The 20,228-nt window shown below is 43.1% G+C and overlaps 1 protein-coding gene across 1 annotated transcript in view; it reads right to left on the minus strand.

Annotated features, from left to right (window-relative positions):
• Positions 1-20,228, minus strand: part of MROH2B (maestro heat like repeat family member 2B) — a 54,026-nt gene that overhangs the window by 571 nt on the left and 33,227 nt on the right. The window contains 17 exon segments of the mRNA XM_059062334.1: positions 23-163; positions 501-578; positions 580-657; positions 4,771-4,953; positions 5,205-5,351; positions 5,973-6,087; positions 6,490-6,630; positions 7,685-7,733; positions 7,736-7,871; positions 8,349-8,475; positions 9,012-9,169; positions 11,319-11,471; positions 14,283-14,380; positions 16,415-16,535; positions 16,858-16,947; positions 17,174-17,269; positions 17,366-17,501. Of these exon segments, the coding sequence (XP_058918317.1) occupies positions 23-163; positions 501-578; positions 580-657; positions 4,771-4,953; positions 5,205-5,351; positions 5,973-6,087; positions 6,490-6,630; positions 7,685-7,733; positions 7,736-7,871; positions 8,349-8,475; positions 9,012-9,169; positions 11,319-11,471; positions 14,283-14,380; positions 16,415-16,535; positions 16,858-16,947; positions 17,174-17,269; positions 17,366-17,501 (2,047 nt within the window).

A 20,228-nucleotide genomic window follows, 5' to 3' on the forward strand; every position in this document is an offset into this window, starting at 1 on the left:
CTCACCAGCTGCAAAGCAGCACACTCAGCAGCTTCACACAGAATTGCCTGTAGAAATTCCTGGCCCTTGGTAGATCCTGACCATCAAGGAGATGATCGAATACCCCATAGAGTTCCTGGAGGCCCAGAAAAGGAATGCAGATGATCAGGACATCACAGCAAGCCTGAAAAACAGAGTTTCCTGCATCACAGTCCATGATGTGGGCTCCCTGTCCAGATGGGAAGACACACTGACTGGTTGTGTGTTGGGAAAGGAGCAGTAAAAGTCTGTGATGTGAGGGCTTTACAGTCAGTGCTGCCACCTTCCCAGTTTCAAAGATGGAAGCACAAACTCGGGCAGTGATGGCAAAAAAGCACCCAGGACGGGAAAATTGGTTTTCAGGTTCATTTACGAGTGGTGCCTTCAGACCTGGTTTCCGGTCCAGCTAGACCAGGCTTCCCGGCACCCTCTCGGCCATGGGGAGAGGAGGAGGTGCAGGTGTCTGTGCAAGGGCCGCTTACAGTTCTAATCTTGGGATTGGGATCCCAGAGGTGGAAAATGAATGAAATCATGCTTTTTAAAATTTCTTCAGCAAAAAAAAATCTTCCACCTTCTTCCTGTTAGGGATGCCAGATTCTCAAATAAGAGGACTGCAGTCAGCCTCACATCATCCTGCTCCTGTGGTGACAGATACATGTTATGGGTGAGTCCTCCACACAGGCCATTCCCAGCTGGTACCCCTACCCTACCCACCCTTTCCCACCTCCGTAAAGGCAGGCTGGTGCCCCGGCGCACCTTTGGCATAGCCCCTGGGTGTCCCAAGAGTGCCTTTCGTTTCCCAGCAGCTCTCTACCCACACGACATGAATGTAGAGCTGGAGGCTTGGTTTCTGACTCTGTGGGGCTAGTGGGGAAACGCGACCACAGGGATAATACAGGGGGTGCTGGCAGCACAAGGCCGGGGAGGGCGCTTGCTTGTTCTGTGCTTTGTACGGATTAGCCTGATTGCGCCATTAGCCTGGAGTTATGGGGCCTCTGATCTAAATTGCCCAAGGCCTAGGGCTCTTCTCCAAGATCCCAAATCCTTTCCAAAGGGATTACAGGAAGCTCAGAAATTTGGGCCTTGTGTCTCAGAGAGAAAGAGCAGATAAACAAGTGCTTAGCCCTACTCTTGTATGTGAAGTTACGGAACTGCCTTGCTTATTGTCCAGGAGGGTGGGCAGTGCTTTTTAGTAAAAGATGAAGGATGTATGCGATCTGAAGAGAAACCAGAGTATGGCAGTGCTTTTTAGAGCCAAAGGGTAAGGTGGTGGAGAAAGATGGCGTTCTGTTATCTCAGACACTTTGTTGATGTGGTTCAGATTTCTGGTGAATTTTCTAGAAGTATTTTTTTGGGGGGTGGGGGGGGCGTATCTAGAAAACTAGGTTAAATACCCATAGGAAGACAGAGGGATGAGGGAAAGCCATCCTGAGTGGCAGAATATCATTTATTTATTTAAAAAATAAAAAAAAATTTTTTTTGGTTGGGCCTCGCGGCATGCAGGATCTTAGTTCTCTGACCAGGGATCGAACCCATGCCCGCTGCAGTGTAAGTAAGTGCAGAGCCCTAACCACGGGACCACCAGGGAAGTCCCCAGAATATTATTTAGATTAGCAACAAACAAGGGCCAATAAAAAAGCGTTCCTATGAATATGAGGGGGAGAAGATAGAGGAGTTTATTTTGAAGGCAAAATAAAATGTGTGAGAAGTGGGCACATACACAAAAATGCCATGAAAAAGGAAGTTAACAAAGATCTTCCATAAAATAATAAAGATGGCTTGTTAGGAAAAGGCTAGAAAAGTTAATTGAATAACATGAGATGTGACCTCATAGAGGGGAAATGTAAGTAGAACTGTTCTTTAAATGTACTAGGAGTAAGGTCAAGGTATATTTTTATTTATTTTTTATTTTTGTGATACACGGGCCTCTCACTGCTGTGGCCTCTCCCGTTGCGGAGCACAGGCTCCGTACGCGCAGGCTCAGCGGCCATGGCTCACGGGCCCAGCCGCTCCGCGGCATGTAGGATCTTCCCAGACTGGGGCACGAACCCGTGTCCCCTGCATCGGCAGGCGGATTCTCAACCACTGCGCCACCAGGGAAGCTCAAGGTATATTTTTAAAAGATCTCTTTTTAGAAAAAGAAAGCAAACCAGTAACAAAGTATCTAAATGGTAGAGAGGTATTTATTTAAGAGTCCTCTGAATTTTCTAAAATCAAAGACCTAATGATAGATCAAGGGAGAATCAACCAATTGGGATGATGAAAAAACAGAAAAGAGAAGGGGTAAAGTGTTTTGGGTGCTGGGAGAGATATTAACATTTTACTCAGGTGCCAGTGTGGGAAATAGCAGTGAGTGGGTCCTGGAGCATGGGACAGCAGCCATATTTTCTGTTCTACCACTTTTTCAAAGTGTAGCCATATTTTTAGATTTTCAAGAAAGTACTTAAATATTGAAGAGAAGAAAGGGAAAACTTAGAGATTACAGAATTGTATGCTTCATCTACAGAAAAATATAGGGGCAAAGTATCATAGTTGAATATATTTGCAGAAAGAGAGCATTATAGGACCTGCAAATAGCATGTCATGACCAAGACTCAATTTTTGTCAAACTTTACGTTTATGCAAATGTGATGAAATACCTATTAGGAATGCGAAAGGTCTAACCTAACAACCAGATAGGCTTTAGTTGTTTTTTTTTTCTTATGCATTAAGACTGAGAAATATTCTCTTGACCACAAAACTTGTAAATGGACTTGTGATTGTTGGAGGCTCAGATCCAAGAGAGTTACTATCATTGGATCAAGAACAGTCCAGGGAAACCTAACAGGTGGGGCTGTGTAGCGCTGACTTTAACCCTTTGTTGTTAAAGATTGTCATCAATTATTTGTGTAATGAAAAAAAAAAATCTTCATTATTTTACAGAAGATACTAAATTGAGTGAGAGCCCAGTAAGTATTTTGGGGGACAAGATGAGAATTAAAAGTAAATATTGGTACACTGGAGAAAATAGTTGGAAACCAGCAGAAAGCTGCTCTCAAAGGCCAGGTTGAGGCTAGTACACAAACAAGAGAAACTGAAAAATACAACACTGGAGGACGATTGACTGAGGACATGTGTTGCAGACTGCAGTCTGGAGGTTGGTGTGGTTAATAAATTGCTAAAGAGTCAGGAAGAAAGGGCAAGATTTAAAAAAAGTTGGAGTGAATAAATAGGAAAAGATTGGATTTGAGAGGCAATTTTTCTTTAGATTCTATTCAGTACTTCTCAGGTCTCATTTAGGGATACAACACAGTCACTGGCTTGTAAAATATTTAAGGAGCTGAAAAATTAGGTTTATGGTAAATAATGAAGGAAATAAGGACTTTTCAGTCTGGAGACTATCAGGTGGATAGGAAATTTAATAAAGCCTTACTTAATGTTTAAGAAGGATGCATTGGAGGAGGCAGCCAGAAATTTCCATCTCCTCTGACCACATAACAGGAGCAGGCAGGTTTAGATCACAAAAAAATAGGTTTAAGTTAGATGTGAAATAGATTTTTACATTAATGTCAGTGAATAAACCAAAATGAAATAATAAAATCGGGTTTGCCAGAAGGTATAAAGAAAAATGACCTTCCTTTGCCTAGGATTGTTGTTGACTGATGTTTTTTGAAATGAGGGCTATAAACCATGTCAGGGGTCGACAAAATTTTTCCATAAAAGGCCAAACAGTGAGTAATTTAGGCTTTGCAGGCCACACGGTTTCTGTAACAACTAATTAGCTCTGCGGGGTGACAGTTTCTATAACCAACTAATCAGCTCTGCGGGATGAAGTGTGAAAGCTGCCATAGATAATATGTAACCAGTGAGCATGGCTGTGTTCCAATAACACTTCATTTACAAAAAGATGCTGGGGGTCGAATTTGGCCGTTGAGCCATGGGGCAGTTTACTGACTCCTGGATGAAATGAACCGCGCAAGCATTTTGAGTCTTTGAAATCTTGCACGTGGAAAAGGTAGTGTTGGAGGCAATAACATCTAGCCCTGTAGGGAGTACTGTCATAAGCTGTGTGCCCCCAACAGCAGACTTCCTTTTTCTTTTTTTTGAATTTTTGAACTTTATTTATTTTTTTATACAGCAGCTTCTTATTAGTTCTCTATTTTATACATATTAGTGTATACATGTCCATCCCAATCTCCCAGTTCATCCCCTCCACCCCCCGTTTCCCCCCTTGGTGTCCATATGTTTGTTCTCTACATCTGTGTCTCTATTTGTACCCTGCAAACCCATTCATCCCAACAGCAGACTTTGAGATGGGGATTTAGGTGTAAGTCACTTATCTGGGAGGTGGGCCCAGGAAGCATGATAGGCAAGAGAGGAAAGCTACGAAAGGGAACATTAGTGAGTGTGGTACCCTTATGGGCAAGTGGAGCACCGTCCTTCTGAGGGGTGAGGAAGCCAGGGAGTTTATCTACAAACTCTCTTTTCCTGTTGTTTGAGGGTCCTTTCCCAACACATCCGGCCCACCTTGCTCAAACCAATCATGATTCCTGGGCTAGAGAATACCCTCAGGCAGACACACAGGAAGCCAACAGGCTGCACAGGAATTGAACAGGTGACTTCTGGGGCAGGTGGTCTGTGGGACAGGTGACCTCTGGGGCAGGTGATCTCTAGGGCAGGCCAAGGCATGCAAATGGACATCAAACTGGTCTGCTACAAGCGCTACCTGAATTCACTTCTGGGGAGGGAAGATTCCTGAACAGGCTCACTTACGTCTTCAAAGAAGGTTCTTGTTTGCAGCACTATTTCTCTGAAGTAGAAGCTTACATCTCGGTCTGTGAGCAGCTCCAGGATCTTTTTTAGAGCCTTCAAGCTTTCACAGACGACCTCGGCGTGGGCCAGGTGATAGAGGCCTCTGACGATAGATTCTAACATTATCTGCTTGTGCTTCTTTACCTATATTGAAATAAGGTCTCTTAATCTCGAAAATTGTTCTATGTGTATCTGGAATAGGGTAGGAGACCCCAGATGAGGGGATTGACATTCTCTTAGGGTCACGTGTCCTTCAACCCAAGAGCCACCACTTCAGCAACTTATTTGGATTTTCACTTAATTTCTATGCAACCACAGGGTGTGGGTTAGTAAATAATTATTTTAAAACTCTACTTAGATGAACTATTTTGTGTCCCCCCCCAAACTCCTTTTACCTTGTGTGGGGCTCCAGAAGCAGTATTACCGAGCCCTCGGATGGCCATTTGCCTCAGAATGGTGTTGGAGTCCCAGGTGCTCTGATCCATCAAGATCAGCACATCCCGTAGATTCCCGTGCTTCCAAAGGATTGGCTCCTTCATGAGCTGAAAATGACACACTCCTCACCTTTAGTTCAGAGAAGGGCCTCCCTTCAGGAGAGTTCCAAAGGCATTATAGCTATGATTAAAGAGTAGGGTCCCAGCTGCTTGTGGGGCAGAGGAGGAAGCCCTCTGGTGAATTCAAATTGTCTGGCAGGAACTAAGCTCTAGAAGTGAGCACTCCACAGGTCAAGGTTATGTGGTGATGAGAACCAAAATACCTAGTTAAGAAGGTATTTCTAATCTAAATGGAAACATGGAGCAGGGAAAACAGGAGTTACTGACAGTTTCTTTCTTTGCATTGACTGGGTCAGCCTTTATCCCAGAGTTTGAAAGGACCATAATATATTTGTTGGTTGCATTTTGTTTAGTCCCTTCCAGGTTGATTCTCTACCCTTCTCTGTCTTGGGAGTTGATGTCTGCAGACCAGAGGGCAGGAAGAGGGTGAGGCTGGGTTCTTTTTCCTCTCTCTTTCTCCCTCTCTCTGCTCTGGCAATAGCTGGATCTCTCCATTTCCAAAGATCCCAGAGAGGGTCCCTCTTCTGTGGCTCAAATTCCCACTGAACTCCTGAGAGAAATACCCCACTGGGACCCAACGGGCCTGCTGGGATGGCTGTGCTCCCTTGCCTCAGAGAAGAAAGCTGCGCCCATTATCCAGCAGTTCTCCGAGGAGGAGGTCAGGGATGGGAACAGTTGTTCCGTGATGTCCAGTATGACCCTGTGTTGCCATACGGCCATGCTCCTAGAAAACCAAGGCTCCCATGGTAGCAGAGACTTTTTTCTTTCAGAACAGTGGAAGACACTTTAGTCTATTTCTCTATCAGGAAAATAAATTATCCAAAAAGGAATGTTAAAAAGGAAAGAGCATCAAGGTTTAACTATAATAGCCTATCCAAGTGCCCGACTGAAGTGTAGTTTGCCTAAAACTGTTCATTGTATCGCTATTTTTTTGTGGGATGGGTGAGTTTGGGGCTGATTCTGCTGTCTCTTCCCAACCCCTTTGCTCTTTCTTCCCTGTTTTTTTTCCTCCTGGACTATAAGTCCTTACTGAATCAGTTGCTGTCAGTGAAGTTGCCTGCATTGCATTTTTACTTTGTTTTCAGTTTTTTCCTTCGTATCCAGTTCTGGAATATCTTCACATTACCTGGCCAGTGCACAGACTCCTATGTGGTGCCTACTGGGACTGCTGAGGAGGGTCCACATGTTGTCCCCCTTGTCAGATTCTTTGGCCAGCCCTTCTTTCATGGCCTGGGCCTGCACACACTTCAGAGTTGTAGTCGAGAGCCTGAAGGAGACAGTTGGCATCACAAAAGTAAGTCAGTGCCATGCAAGGAATTGTGGATCCCCAAGTCCTTAATAAATATCATCAAGCTGCCTGTATTCTGTATTTTCACTTATTATATCTTGGGGCTCTTTATTGATATGTGTGGATCTGGTTACTTGTAAACACTGTATTCTACAGAATAAATATAGCACATTGTGTTTCTTTTTAAAAAAAATGTTCCTTACAATGCTCCCTCACTCCTGGGTGAATGGAGGCTGTTTCACTGGTTCTAAAACAAAACAGCACCTTGGAAATCAGGATGTATCTCACAATGGATAGTGCGTTGCAATTGTTGGCCAGACAGTAGTTGTGATGCAGTTACTATTGCCTGTGTATACAATGCGTGTACATGCATGGATTTAGGTATGGCTCTTTGAGTTGTGGGCGTTTTAGTAAAGTTACATGTATTATTGGAACTACATGTGCTGAGCCTAACTGCTATATAAAATTCTTTAAAAAGGTTGATTTGACATCGGAACAAAAAGTTAATGCAAAAGAACAGGAAAGCAGAGCAGTGTGATAAAGGTTAAAAATCTATACCTAATAATCCTCAAAGCTTTTTGGATCAGTATAAAATGCAAATTTAATAGTATAAGAAAGCACTGATTCATGACTTAATTGGGACTCTTTTTTTTTTTCCTTTCTCAATGTTAACGCAAAATAATGTTGCTTCCTTCAACTGGAGAAGTCTTAGATTTGAGGAAATGTGGTATTTATTTTTATTTTATATTCTTTCCTTGGTGGCCTTGAAAATCACAGAATTCCAACTTTCCTTGAAAGGTCTCAATGAAAGAAAACAAAGGAAGTGGATCGGGCCCTCTAGGGAAGAGGACATAACTGCTTATTCGTTATATGACCGTTCTGGGCAACTGTGCCGGGTACCCAGGGAAGAAGAGCTACGAGGCTCAAGGATGGAGGGGCCTTGTTTCTTCACGGGTAGTTGAGGCCATGCCAACCCCTTCTGGAGTCTGGGGTCAGGACTGCTCTGGAAGTCCCTCTCCGCCTGGCTGTTTACCTGCAGGGGTCTGCGATCTGCAGCCGCTCTCCCTGCTGCATCACCCGTGGCGGTGGTTTAGGGTCGAAGTGGGCATCTTCTGGCCCAGTGTGCAGCTGACCAGCTTCAGGGAAAGGGCGAGCAGCTTTGGGTACAAGCCTGCGACAGGGGTGCCTGTCGACACCACTTCATAAATTGCACAGGCCACCTGAGGGGAGAAAGGACCCTGTGGTCAGGCAGGCAGGGCTGATCTTCCAGTTTGTTTTCTCTACAAAGGATCGCTTTCCAGGTTGACCACACTTGTGGTGAAAGCACATAGAAAAGGGAGGGCTTATTTGTCTGGAAACTTCTTGACTTCTGCTGTGTTTCTCTCTCAGGGCTGTCATGTGGGGTGACTCCAAACTCCAGGGGGCACCAGTATTGGGGTCTTTCAATAGCAAGTGGATATCTTGAAGACTAATTTGGAAGTACAGAGACATAGACTTTCTTTGGGCTGATGAGAAATTTCCTTCTAAACATGATCAGCTGCAGACAAAATCACTGCCATCTTTGTCCAATGTAAAACGGAATTGATTTAAAACCAGGGTATGAGAGGGGAAGAAGTGCGATTAATGCTACATCACCCAGTGCCAGGTGGGATGGAGTCGGGCAGCATCCCGGGCGGGTGGCAGGTTGTCCAGCTCACGGAGATCGCCTCTGTCCCCGCGAGGTCATCTTCTAACTCATTCTCCAGTTTGTCTATTAAGGCTCCCAAGAGTTTGCCACTGGAGGCTGGGTTCTCAGCCAGAGCCTTCCGCAGTGTCTTTGTGTCCCTAGGGAAGCACGGCAGGAAGCCGATAAGGCTCTGCTCCTTGTGCTGTGAGCTTTTTCATCTGATCCACTCTAAAACCACATTATGACTAATCGCAGTTGCAAGGACGGATGGACATGCCAACATGTCTGGGGATATAATAAGGATGTTTTATTTAACAATCTAGCATTCTGGCCTTGGGTTGCTGAGGTTTGTTAATGTCCATCAAGACAGAGACCTCTCATGTAGATTCATTTTAGGCAACCAGAAAGGGGAGAAATATTCACTTTCTAATACTCACTTATTGCTATTAAATAAACACACACACACACACACACACACACACACACATCTAAAACTCTCATCATCCAATGAGGACATATATTTGAAAAATACTTGGAAAACCATTACCTGTGATTCAAACACCATTTTTGAAATTATTCAGGTGAGGTGTTTTCAACTTCTGTTTGCTATCTTTCTCTCAAACCACAGATTCTTCCCCAATACCTTACAGAGTGGCCTTCCCTAGGAAAAGGGACCAGCTCAGTTAGAATCTACCTGTCAAAGGGCAGAGGCTTCTGTAAAAGGTTGGCAACAACTGCATCCATGTGAAAGCTGGCTATTTGGGAGATGGCTTCCAGCATCAACTGAAAACTTTCCTCCTTTAGTCTGAGGACCGGCATGTGATGGTAAATTATGCCCAAGATCTCCAACAGCTAAAAAGAAAAAGCCGAATCAAACACTGAGTTGCCATTTTTCCTCTACATGGATGGCTTAGGTCATGTACGGTTAGCATATTGTGGGTGGTGGTTGATGAACTAGAAATAATGTTTAAAAAGTAATTGATTCTACATATGGCCTATCTCTTGCTCAGGATGATTATCGATAAATTGGGCATTTATTTTTAAATCAATTTAGCAAACATTTAGCAAAAGGCTGCATTATACCAGGTGCTGTGTTGGGCATTGTGGGGCCAGGGATTTTATTACCAGGGATGAATAAGATGTAGCCCTTTCTCAAAAGGAATGGGTGGTCTCATAAGGGACATCAGCCATATACCCAAGGGCTGTGCACAAGGCTCTGTATGGCAAATGGTGTTACAAGAGGTGGACAGGACTGATAGGGGAATCCAGAAGTAACTGAGGGCACTGTGGAGGGACATCTGGTCTGGGTCTCAAAGGATATATAGCAATTCCAAAAGGCAAGGTGGAGATGGTGGGGAAGGTCATCCTTATCAGAAGGAAGAGCACAGGTAAAGATGTAAAATCAGACACCATGAGAATAGAGCACAGAGGGTTTAGAGAGCAGTGGAACTAATCTGTAGGATACTACAGTGGTGAACACGTGTCCTTATACATTTGTCAACACCAAGACTAAACCCTAACATAAACTATGGCTTTTGGGTGATTATATGATGTGTCAATGTGCATTCATCGATTGTAGCAAATGTACCACTGTGATGTGGGATGTCGGTAGTGTGGAGAAAGGAGGTATATGGGAACTCTGTACCTTCAGCTCCATTTTGCTGTGAACATGATGGCTGTAAAAACATAAAATCTATACAGGAAAATGGCATGAGAGCATGGTAGAGGCAAATGTGGAAAAGGTTTATGGAATAGGAGAATGGTCCAGTTTGGAGCAAAGAAAGAACAAAGGTGATAAAGGAAGATAACTTGATAGGAAAGATGAAGCCAGATGCTAAAGGGCATTGAGGGCCACCTTTCTGAGTTTGGGTTTTAATCTGTGTGCAGTAGGGAATGATATTACACATCTGGCTTTTGACATGGATAAGGGCATGTCTCCATGCTAAAGAACCTTTGCTTCTAGTGGAAATTTTTCCCACCTACTTTGGATACACACTTTTAGGTAAATATAATATTTTCTCAGAATTATAATTCCTTAATCATAAATATCCTGCAAACATGAATACCACACAGTCCCATTTCAATGATTCTTGGAGAGGATTTAGGTCCCTATTGTAAGCCTTTACTTAGTGTGTGAACAACTTCCCCTTTTATGCTAAGCACACAAATAACATGGACATTCCAAATTTATTAACCTTTGACTTTCTCATGACTGGCCCAGGGCCTGCCACATAGTATGTACTCAATGAATGATTTTGAAAAAAGCTGATTGGACAGTAATTAGCACAGAGGTCATTTCTAAAAATGATGCTTTGGAAAAATTTTAAATTTAGGGTGGTTGATTCTGGGCTATGGGGACCATAACTTCCTCCTTCTGTTCCCCTTGGAAAGCCTTTTTTGTGTTAAAGATTCTTTTCCTCCTCAATCTCTGAATTGCTGGTATTCTGTTTCTGACTTTAAGAGAGAGAGTAGAATATCTCCATTTGGAGCTGTTAACCAGGCTTCCTGAATTTAAATCCTGTTCTCTCTGCTTCACTTTCCAGTTGGGAGGAGTGACTGAGACTTTTCTTTTAGTCAGTTCCCCAGTGACGTCCTTCTTTACCAGAAAATACCTAAGGGGTGTTCAAGAGCAGCTCGCAGAGTGGCAGTGAGATTAGAAAATTCTCTTGGCCCTCAGTGGCCATCTTAAAGGTCACGCTCATCCTTGCAGACCTCACAACCCAGTTTTCCATGATCCACGTGCCTCTGACCAGAGAGTGGCAGTCTGTAAAGTTCTTATCATCACAGACTAGAGAAGCGATTGAGTCAGGCTAGACAGGCACTCAGTGTGAGCCTGGCTGTTCACACGCAACTTGGGTCTCAGTTGAGGCCTCTTGAGGCCGTGCGCACTCCCGCCTGTGGCCCATCAGAGGACCAACTGAGAAGTGGCGACCTACTTCTGGTATTGGCATTTCAGAAGTGTTAGAATTCTGCTCGGTTGCCAGATTGGCTCTTGGTTCACCTGATCTTCTAAAGCGGCTCCCTGCTCCTTCAGGGCAGCAATCATCCAGATGCCACATGCCTTTGTACACGTGGGGTTGAGGCTCTCCAGACCATCCAGGGTTTCCCCCAGGAACATGAGCATTTTTTCACTTGGGATGAGTCTACCGACGATCTGAGAATGAACCAGAAAGACTCATGTCGTCAGCCACCTCACTTCATATCTGGACACCTATTCTTTGTTTTAGGGTATTAGAAACCACTGGGCTTTCCACAAAGTTAGCATGTGACTGGGGCCATAGAAACCAGAGAGAATACTAAAATAGGACGTAGACACGACCTTTCAACTTTAAGTAGACTTTCCTTGGAGTTATCTCTTGATCATTTCATTATTTATTAAATTCCAGGCCTGCCAAGGCAATTTCCTCTCCAAACCTGAAGTTACATCATACCCCATAAAGGAAAAATAATGCATAATGTTTATATGCCATTTTATATGTTGTAAAGTACTTTCAAATACATTTCACGTATCATAGAAATAAGTCTTGTGTCTGCCAAAGAATAGCTAGGCTTGAAAATTCAGGAAATCTATCACTGTGTACTAAGTGCTGTGCTAAATACCTGGTGCTTCACAGTATCCATACAGAGGGTGAATTATTATTATTTTTAACATCTTTATTGGAGTATAATTGCTTTACAATGCTGCATTTCTGCTGTATAACAAAGTGAATCAGCAGCTATACATATACATATATCCCCATATCTCTTCCCTCTTGCATCTCCCTCCCTCCCACCCTCCCTATCCCACCCCTCTAGGTGGACACAGAGCACCAAGCTGATCTCCCTGTGCTATGCGGCTGCTTCCCACTAGCTATCTATTTTACATCTGGTAGTGTATATATGTCCATGCCACTCTCTCACTTCATCCCAGCTTACCTTTCCGCCTCCCCGTGTCCTTAAGTCCATTCCTACATATGTGTCTTTATTCCTGTCCTGCCCCTAGGTTCTTCAGAACCATTTATTTTTTTTAGTTTCCATATATATGTGTTAGCATATGGTATTTGTTTTTCTCTTTCTGACTTACTTCACACAGAGGGTGAATTATTATGAATGCTGTCTTTTGCTTTTGCATGTTTCAAGATCAAGAGTAGTCAATAAAAAGTGAAGAAAATAAAAACTTTGCAATTTTGGTCTCTAAACAGGAACTATATACCATGTTTGGTTGTATATGTCTTTCCGTGTATAAGAATGAAAAGGCAGGCAGGGAAGGTGAAAAGTTAAAAGTTTGAATAAAGTCCAGGAGCATTATCTGGGCTTTAGCCAAGCAAGATGGTCATGATTATGAGTTTGTGCATATGAAAACATTCCTATTCACAACCGACTTCCTCCAGTAGTATTAAATGGCCCAATGATGTTTGGTAGAACCATGTTTGAGAGGAAATGAGTTCCTCTTCACGAGGAGTTGCATATCCCAGCCGGTTTCTGAGTTACCATGGCTCCAAGGTCAAGGCCTAGACTCATGCCTCTGTTCTGTATAACACGAAATGCCTGCCTGGGTCCAAGCTCAACAGTTATGTGTTTTTTTGTTTTTGTTTTTTCATATTGGGATGAATATTGGTTTAGGAAGAAAGGAAGAAAGGGAATTCATGTTTTCGAGCACCTCTCATGCATCAGACACTTTCTTAGGCATTTGACATATGTTCCCTCCCTGTCCCCCACGGCCTTGTCTCCTATGTTCTCATCACCTTCTCATCCCCGCTGCTGCCTCCTTAGTCCAGGCCACCTAATCTCATATGTAGATTCTTACAGTTTCCTTCAAACTAACCTCACTAGTTTCACTCTTGCCAGCCTATAGTCTAGTCTCAACATGGCAGCCTGATGACCCTTCAGAAGATATAAGTCCAATCACGTTCCTCCTTGCAGAACCACCACTAGCCCATAAGGAGCTTTTGTAAATTAGGAAAAGTGCCCTGTTCTCAAGAGAGTTCTCTGTTATTGTCACAGTGACTGAGTTTGTTGGACCCTTTACTGCCCTCTGTGGATAACTGCCATAATACACATATAAACTTACAATGTCCACGTTAGGAATGATGCTGCCTCACACAGGGGTGCCCTTGTACATTTCACAACTGCCACAGTGTACCTAGTGGTCTTGACTCTTCTGTTCAAAACCTCTGCTGGCTATTGATTTCAATTGGAATAAAAGCCAAGATCCTTAACAAGTCCTGGAAGGCACTTCAGTCAGCTCTGGGCTGTCTTTTGGATCTCATGACCCACTTCTTTCTCCACCTCAGGACCTTTGCACATGCTGTTTCCACTCTGCCTGGAATGTTCTTTTCTAGATGTCTCCATGGTTCTGCCTTTCAGAGAGGTCTTCCTAGGGGAGCACCCCTCCCGTACTCTTTATTCCCTTCCTTGATTTTATTTTTCTCAATTGTCACTATCTGACATCATATTTATCTGGCTGCTCCATCTACTAGGATGCAAGCTCAATGAGGGCAGGCGTTTCTATCCTTAGAGCCTAGAAAAAAGTGTGGCATGTGGTACGTGCACAGGGCATATTAGGCGAATGGATAAATGAATGACTTGATCGACCAGTCCTCACAACAGCTTTGAGAGGGAGGTTATGCATTTTTTTTTTTAAGATGAGGAGACTGATCACCCAGTGCACACACTTCAAGCAGTGCACACAGAGTGCGTCTGATCGACCCCAAAGTCCTGTTCCTTCCACTTCACCCCACTGCCTCCCTCACCCTGGAGAGGGCCACTTGGTTCCCCAGGTTTCCCAGAGTATGATATGATCAGTAGCAGGTGTTGCCTGTGCACATGGACCCAGAGTTAATAAATGAGTGGACAAAGGTCTTTCATTCAGCTAGAATGGCTAGGCTGTTGCCCTCATGGGTAGCCGGGTGTACACAGCTGACTCATTTGGAAATCAACGCGGAATCATCCTTACATCTCTTGGCCAGTCCTCCGTATCTATTACCTTTGCTATTTTGGAGGAAATCTTGATCTGGACCTGCACGTCATCACGTTGCAGCCCTTCCTGCAAATCCTGTAGTCTTTCCACTTCCAGGCGAATGCCTACAATCAACAAAGGGTGACCTAGGAGTTCAAAGAGCTGATAGGGGTTGAAGAAGCTGTCTGTATTTTGATGTGACGCTAATTCAGCTGCCGGATGCCTTTAACAAACCCACTAAAGCCTGTCTGATTAGATGGTGAGCATAAGATCAAACCCTGATTGAGTAGTTTCTGCATGCCAGCAGCATGCTAAATACTCTGCACATAATGATCTCATTGCTCCTAAAAATGATCTGAGGTTATTTGCAGTTGAGAAAGCTGAGGCAGAGAGGTGTAAAGCCATTTGGCCGGATCACGCAGTTAGTAAAGATAGGAGAGCTGGAACCTGAACCCCGGTCTGACACCAATGCGCAGGCTCTTACTCCTCTGCTATACTGCTGTCTCTGTTGGAGTTCCATTCTGCACTGAGCCACTTTGGAGGAAATGGTAAGGCAACCATTGTAATAGGAACATCAGCAATTGTGTAAGTGACTGTTGATATCAATTTGTAAATGCAGACCTAAACGGTAATGATATTCTGTTTGTTGTTGGAATGGAGTGTAGTAATTGAGGAAACTCACACCTGAACCACTCTGGAAGGCAGCCCAGCCAGTGGGCAGACCACCTGGGCTCAAAGTCCAGCTCCACTGCTTTCAATTGTCCAGGCAACTGGTAAATTTCTTAACCTCAGATCCCTCATCTGCTTTAACAACTGACTGAACAACAACCCATGAGTATTAAATGGGTATTTAATTTAGTATCACACTAGTTACCTGTATCTAATAAAAAAATAATCATCGTTTTTCTCTACCATATTTATTTGGTCAACCAAGAAAGAGTTAACGTGAATAATGAAATATGGGATTTCTTGTTAACAAAGAATATTTAAGGGCCTGAACTTTGCATGTTTCAGGAAAATAAAGGACACTAAAGGGAGAATAGGTAGAACAATAATAGAATTCGAATTCCTTTCTTCCTATGAGGTCCCTCTCTGGCACACTTCTTCTCTTATTAAAATGGTCCTTTAGTTCTCACTTCCTTAATTCATTTTTTTTTCCTGGCTTTGGTAAAAGCATATACCCTTCATGAATTATCTTCCCATATCCCAAGGGACTGTCCCTTGACTGTCTCATATCCCAAGAGACCTATTCGGGCTCTGTTGAATAGTTTGTCCTTTTTAACTGACTCTGCCCTCTGCCCCCAACCAAATCCCACCTTTTGGCTCAAAAGCTTTTGCACGGCAAATCTAACATACTTTTCTTATGCGAATCTTAGAATTATAATATCTCTGTGCTTCCAGCATCAGAACAGTGCCTGACACATGAAAAGTTACTCAAGAAATGTTTACCGAGTACCTAAGAGAATGAAGAGCCCAACATGGGCATGAGCTGCAGTCAACCTGGCTGAGTGTTCCTGGCTGCACCTGGTCTACAGAGACCTGTGCATACGATGCAGGGCCCACCTCGGCCGAACGCCTGCTTATTTAACCTGGATTTAATCAGGAAGCCCTGAGTGTTGGTTTCGGCCTGAGACTGATGTTTTAAAATTCCTTATATTTCCTGACATTGACAGTTATTCCCGTGTCCTGGCAGAGCAGACAGAGGTCCTGCTATGCAAGCTGGAAAAACCTCCACAAAGTTATCTCTTTTAGGAAACTCTGAGAGGCACTTTAGCACCATAATAATAGTGCAGTTTCCTCTGGAAGAAAGCCGTGTGATAGAGAAAGCTTTGCTAATATGCCCAATGGCTGTGTGATTTAAATTGGACTCTCTCGAAACATTTTCCCTGCTTTAATGACTCTTTATCATGCTCTGGTGTTATTATCTTTATTTTAAAAAAACCAGAAAGCAGAGCCACTGAGGAAAAAGGATCTAAAAGAGAGACAAATTGTGACATAATTAAGGTATCAGAACTCAGAAATGGCTGAACTGGGGGAGGAGAAAGAGAGAAAGAGAGAGAGGAGGAAGGAGAGAGATATAGATGGACGTGGAGAAAAGCTGAGAACAAAAGAAAACAGTTATCTTCTCTGCATCTCTGGGTTTCACATCCTTCCCTCACCTTTTATGCAGAACAGACCAATAGCCAAGCTAGCAGCCGCCTGGCGGATGGAGGGCAGGGTGTCACAGGAGTGAGGAACCAGGAGAACAAGGAGTGAGCCGATTTTAAATTTCTCTGGTGCCTGCAGGACAAAGGGGGACCCCAAGGTGACAGGGTGGCTTGACGATGTCCCACGGTAGTCCCAACACTGGATATTAAGTCCCTTGTTCCTTCCGTGCAGGCCCTTAGAATAAAATGGAATCTCGGACTTTAAGGGTGGTGGTCAAGTAAGCGAGCAAGCCAGCAAAGACGCCCTGGGTTAGGACAGACCTCGCCGGTGGTTCTCCTGAAAGACTCCACCTGGGACTGGAGATCTGTCACGCACGAGTTTTGGATTCCAGCGGCCTCAGAGGTCCCTGCTGTTAGCAAGCAATGCCATCCATCCATTTTACGGGCTTCCTTACCTCAATATCATTTGTCAGCACTTTCGCGGTGATCTGGAAGGCTCTTTCCCTTTCCCACTCTTTTTGTGAAACAAGCCACATTCGGAGAAGCTGTTGGTCAAAAAGTAAAAGTCTTTCCTTAGTATCCTCGTATACGTTCGCTCTCGTTCTCTCGCTCTCGCTCTGCCTCCTCTGGAACAGGGTGCTGGCCTCACCACAAGCCCTTTTTAAGTGGGGAGGGCCACGTGGGTCGGGCTGGATGAGGCAGAGTTTGGAGGGTGCCTTGGAGCACCGATCAGGGACTATGGGAGTCAGTTTGAGCAGTGGCCCTACTCACGTTGAACATTTCTTGACAGTCCTCTGCTTTCACGTTATCCCACATCATGGTCCTCAGCAGCTTCCCCAGAGCATCCATGGATCGTTCGTAGAGAAACTGAAATCAAAGTGATTTGCGAGGGTCAGGCCGAGGGGAGCAAGTTCATTCTTTCTACGCCACTCTTCACTCCCCTCCGGCCTCGCCCCCTCATACATGAATGTGCTGCTTGTCCTTGTCTGTCTCGCCCTCATTTTTGAGTTTTTCCAGAGGTGGAAGGGGCAGCAGCTTCCAAATGTTCTCCTCAAGAATATTAAGATGGTCATTCAGTGAGAGCTGAGGTTTCAGTTTACTGAAACGAGAACCACGTGGAGGAGTGGATATTATGTTGACAAACAAAACATAACCCAGTAGAATTCCCAAGAACTGCCAGTCTGAAGGGGCTGAAGGGGTCAGGTACGTTTCTGATGGGTTAGGGATGTTGAGGCAGGTGGTGATGGAAGTAGAGAGAGATTGGGGACATAGAACCAGACTGTAGTGGTGGGCGTAGTCCACACGCTTCAGGTCTAATTTATTAGAGTGATAAAGAAACCATCACTTGCTTTGCATCACTTTACCCTTTATTATATGATCTAACATTAGTCTACTTGTTTTCTTCAGCACTTGATTGTGTGTGTGTGGGTGTGTGTGTGTGATAGAGAGAGAGATTCTAAGTTAGGAGCAGTGAGTTTTATAAATTTCATATGTCCTCTCATGTTATATGTAGTGTCAAACATACTATCACACATACTATAGGTTCTTATAAATGCACAAATGAATAAGTGATAATGGAATCTTCCTTCTTTTGTTCCTTTCTTTCCTTCCTCTCTCTCTCTCTTTTTCTTTCTTTCTGACATATACTATAGACATTATGAGGATATAAACAAACCTGGACATAACTTGGAAAAATGTAAATGTTAGATAAACATGAAAAACTCCATTTGTTATTAAATAAGTGTAAATTAAGACAATACAATACCACTTGTCAGCAACCAAGTTAACAAAGAAGTTAAAAATGATGACACTGTCAGAGAAAGGTGAAATTGGTTCTCTCACTGGAGAGTAAAAGTCAGTAACAGCTGGGACAGCTCTATTGAAAGTGTTAAATGTGTTGATAGATGCTGAACAGTCTTCTCATCCTTACTGTCTGTCTGGCTGTTTAAAAAACTCAACTTATTGAGCTATAATTTATGCAGAACCAGCTGCATCCATTAAAGTGTGCAATCAAATGAGTTTCATACTCATGGAACCACCACTATAATCAATATAGAACATTGATTGCTATCATCCCCCAGTTTTTCCTCATGCTTCTTTGCAGCTCGTCTCTTCCTCTACCCTGGCCCAACGCAACCACTGATTTGCTTTCTGCCATTAGAGATTAGTTTGCAAGTTCTACAGGTGTCCTGTCCATGTGAGGATAGCAATTAGCAACATGTGGCTATTGAACAGTTGAGTTGTAGCTGGTTTGATTTAAAATATCCTGTAATTGTAAAACACACTGGATTTTTTAGTATGAAAATCATGTAAATTATCTTATTACTTCTTTATTTTTTTAAATACTTGAAATAATATACTGAATATATTAGATTAAAATTAATTATTAAAATTAATTTAACTTGTTTCTTTTTACACGTTTAAAAGTGGCTACTAGAAAATTTTAAATGACATATGTAACTTGTATTATAGTTTATTTCTACTTGACAGTACTGTTCTGGAGCCTGGTTAATTCTTAATTTATCTTCAAGATTTATTTGCACTTTCTTTAAACCTCCCTCATCTTTGTAAACATGGCAACTTGTGCCTTCCCTTATTTTGCTTCTCATCGAGTTTTAGAGAAATTATGTGAATGTGTTTTGCATTTATTTCCCCTAGTTGACTAAAACTCCTTCAGAGCAAGGCCGTATTTTGTTCAACATTGTCCTTTTAGAGCCTAGCTCAGTGTCTGATACGTGGATGCAACTCAATAATATTTATTGAAGCAAATTGTCAACTTTTATAATTAGAAGTTCAGAGAACACTTTTTGCGCAAGGGTGTTCACCAAAGTATTACATATAGTTTTAAAAACAAGAAATAATTAAATGTAGCAATAGGAGGTTGATTAATAATTAAATGTAACAATATGAGGCATATCTATGCACCAAGACATTAGGCAGCCATTAAAAATGATGTTTGTTACCTCAACATAATAAATGCCACATATGAAAAGCCTACAGCTAGCATCATGCACAATGGTGAAAGACTGAAAACTTTCCCTCTAAGATCAGGAACAAGACAAAGATGCCACTTCTATTTAACATAATACTGGAAGTGCCAGCCAGAGTAATTAGATAAGAAAAATAAATAAAAGGCATCCAGATTGGAAAGGTGAAGTAAATTATCTCTGTTTGCAGATGATATGATCTTATACATAGACAATCCTAAAGAATCTACAAAAAATATTAAAACTAATAAGCAAATTCATCAAAGTTGCAGAATACAGGGACTTCCCCGGTGGCTCAGTGGTTAAGAATCCTCCTACCAATGCAGGGGACACGGGTTCAAGCCCTGGTCCAGGAAGATCCCACATGCCATGGAGCAACTAAGCCTGTGTGCCACAACTACTGAGCCTGTGCTTTAGGGCCTGAGCGCCACAACTGCTGAGCCCACGTGCTGCAACTATTGAAGCCTACGTTCCTAGAGCCCCTTCTCCACAACAAAAGAAGCCACCACAGTGAGAATCCCATACACCACAACGAAGAATAGCCGCCGCTTGCCGCAACTAGAGAAAGCCCATGCACAGCAACAAAGACCCAACGCAGCCACACACACACACACACACACACAAAAAAAAAGTTGCAGAATACAAAATCAACACATAAAAATCAGTTGCATTTTTATACACTTAAACAATGAACCATCAACAAAAGAAATTAACAATTCCATTTACAATAGCATGAGAAAGAATAAAATACTTAGAAATAACCAAGAGGGCGAAACACTTGTACACTGAAAACCACAAAATGTTGCTGAAGGAAATTAAAGAAGACATAAATAAAGAGA

This window comes from Kogia breviceps, chromosome 4 (genome assembly GCF_026419965.1).
Source record: "Kogia breviceps isolate mKogBre1 chromosome 4, mKogBre1 haplotype 1, whole genome shotgun sequence".
Classification (NCBI taxonomy): domain Eukaryota; kingdom Metazoa; phylum Chordata; class Mammalia; order Artiodactyla; family Physeteridae; genus Kogia; species Kogia breviceps.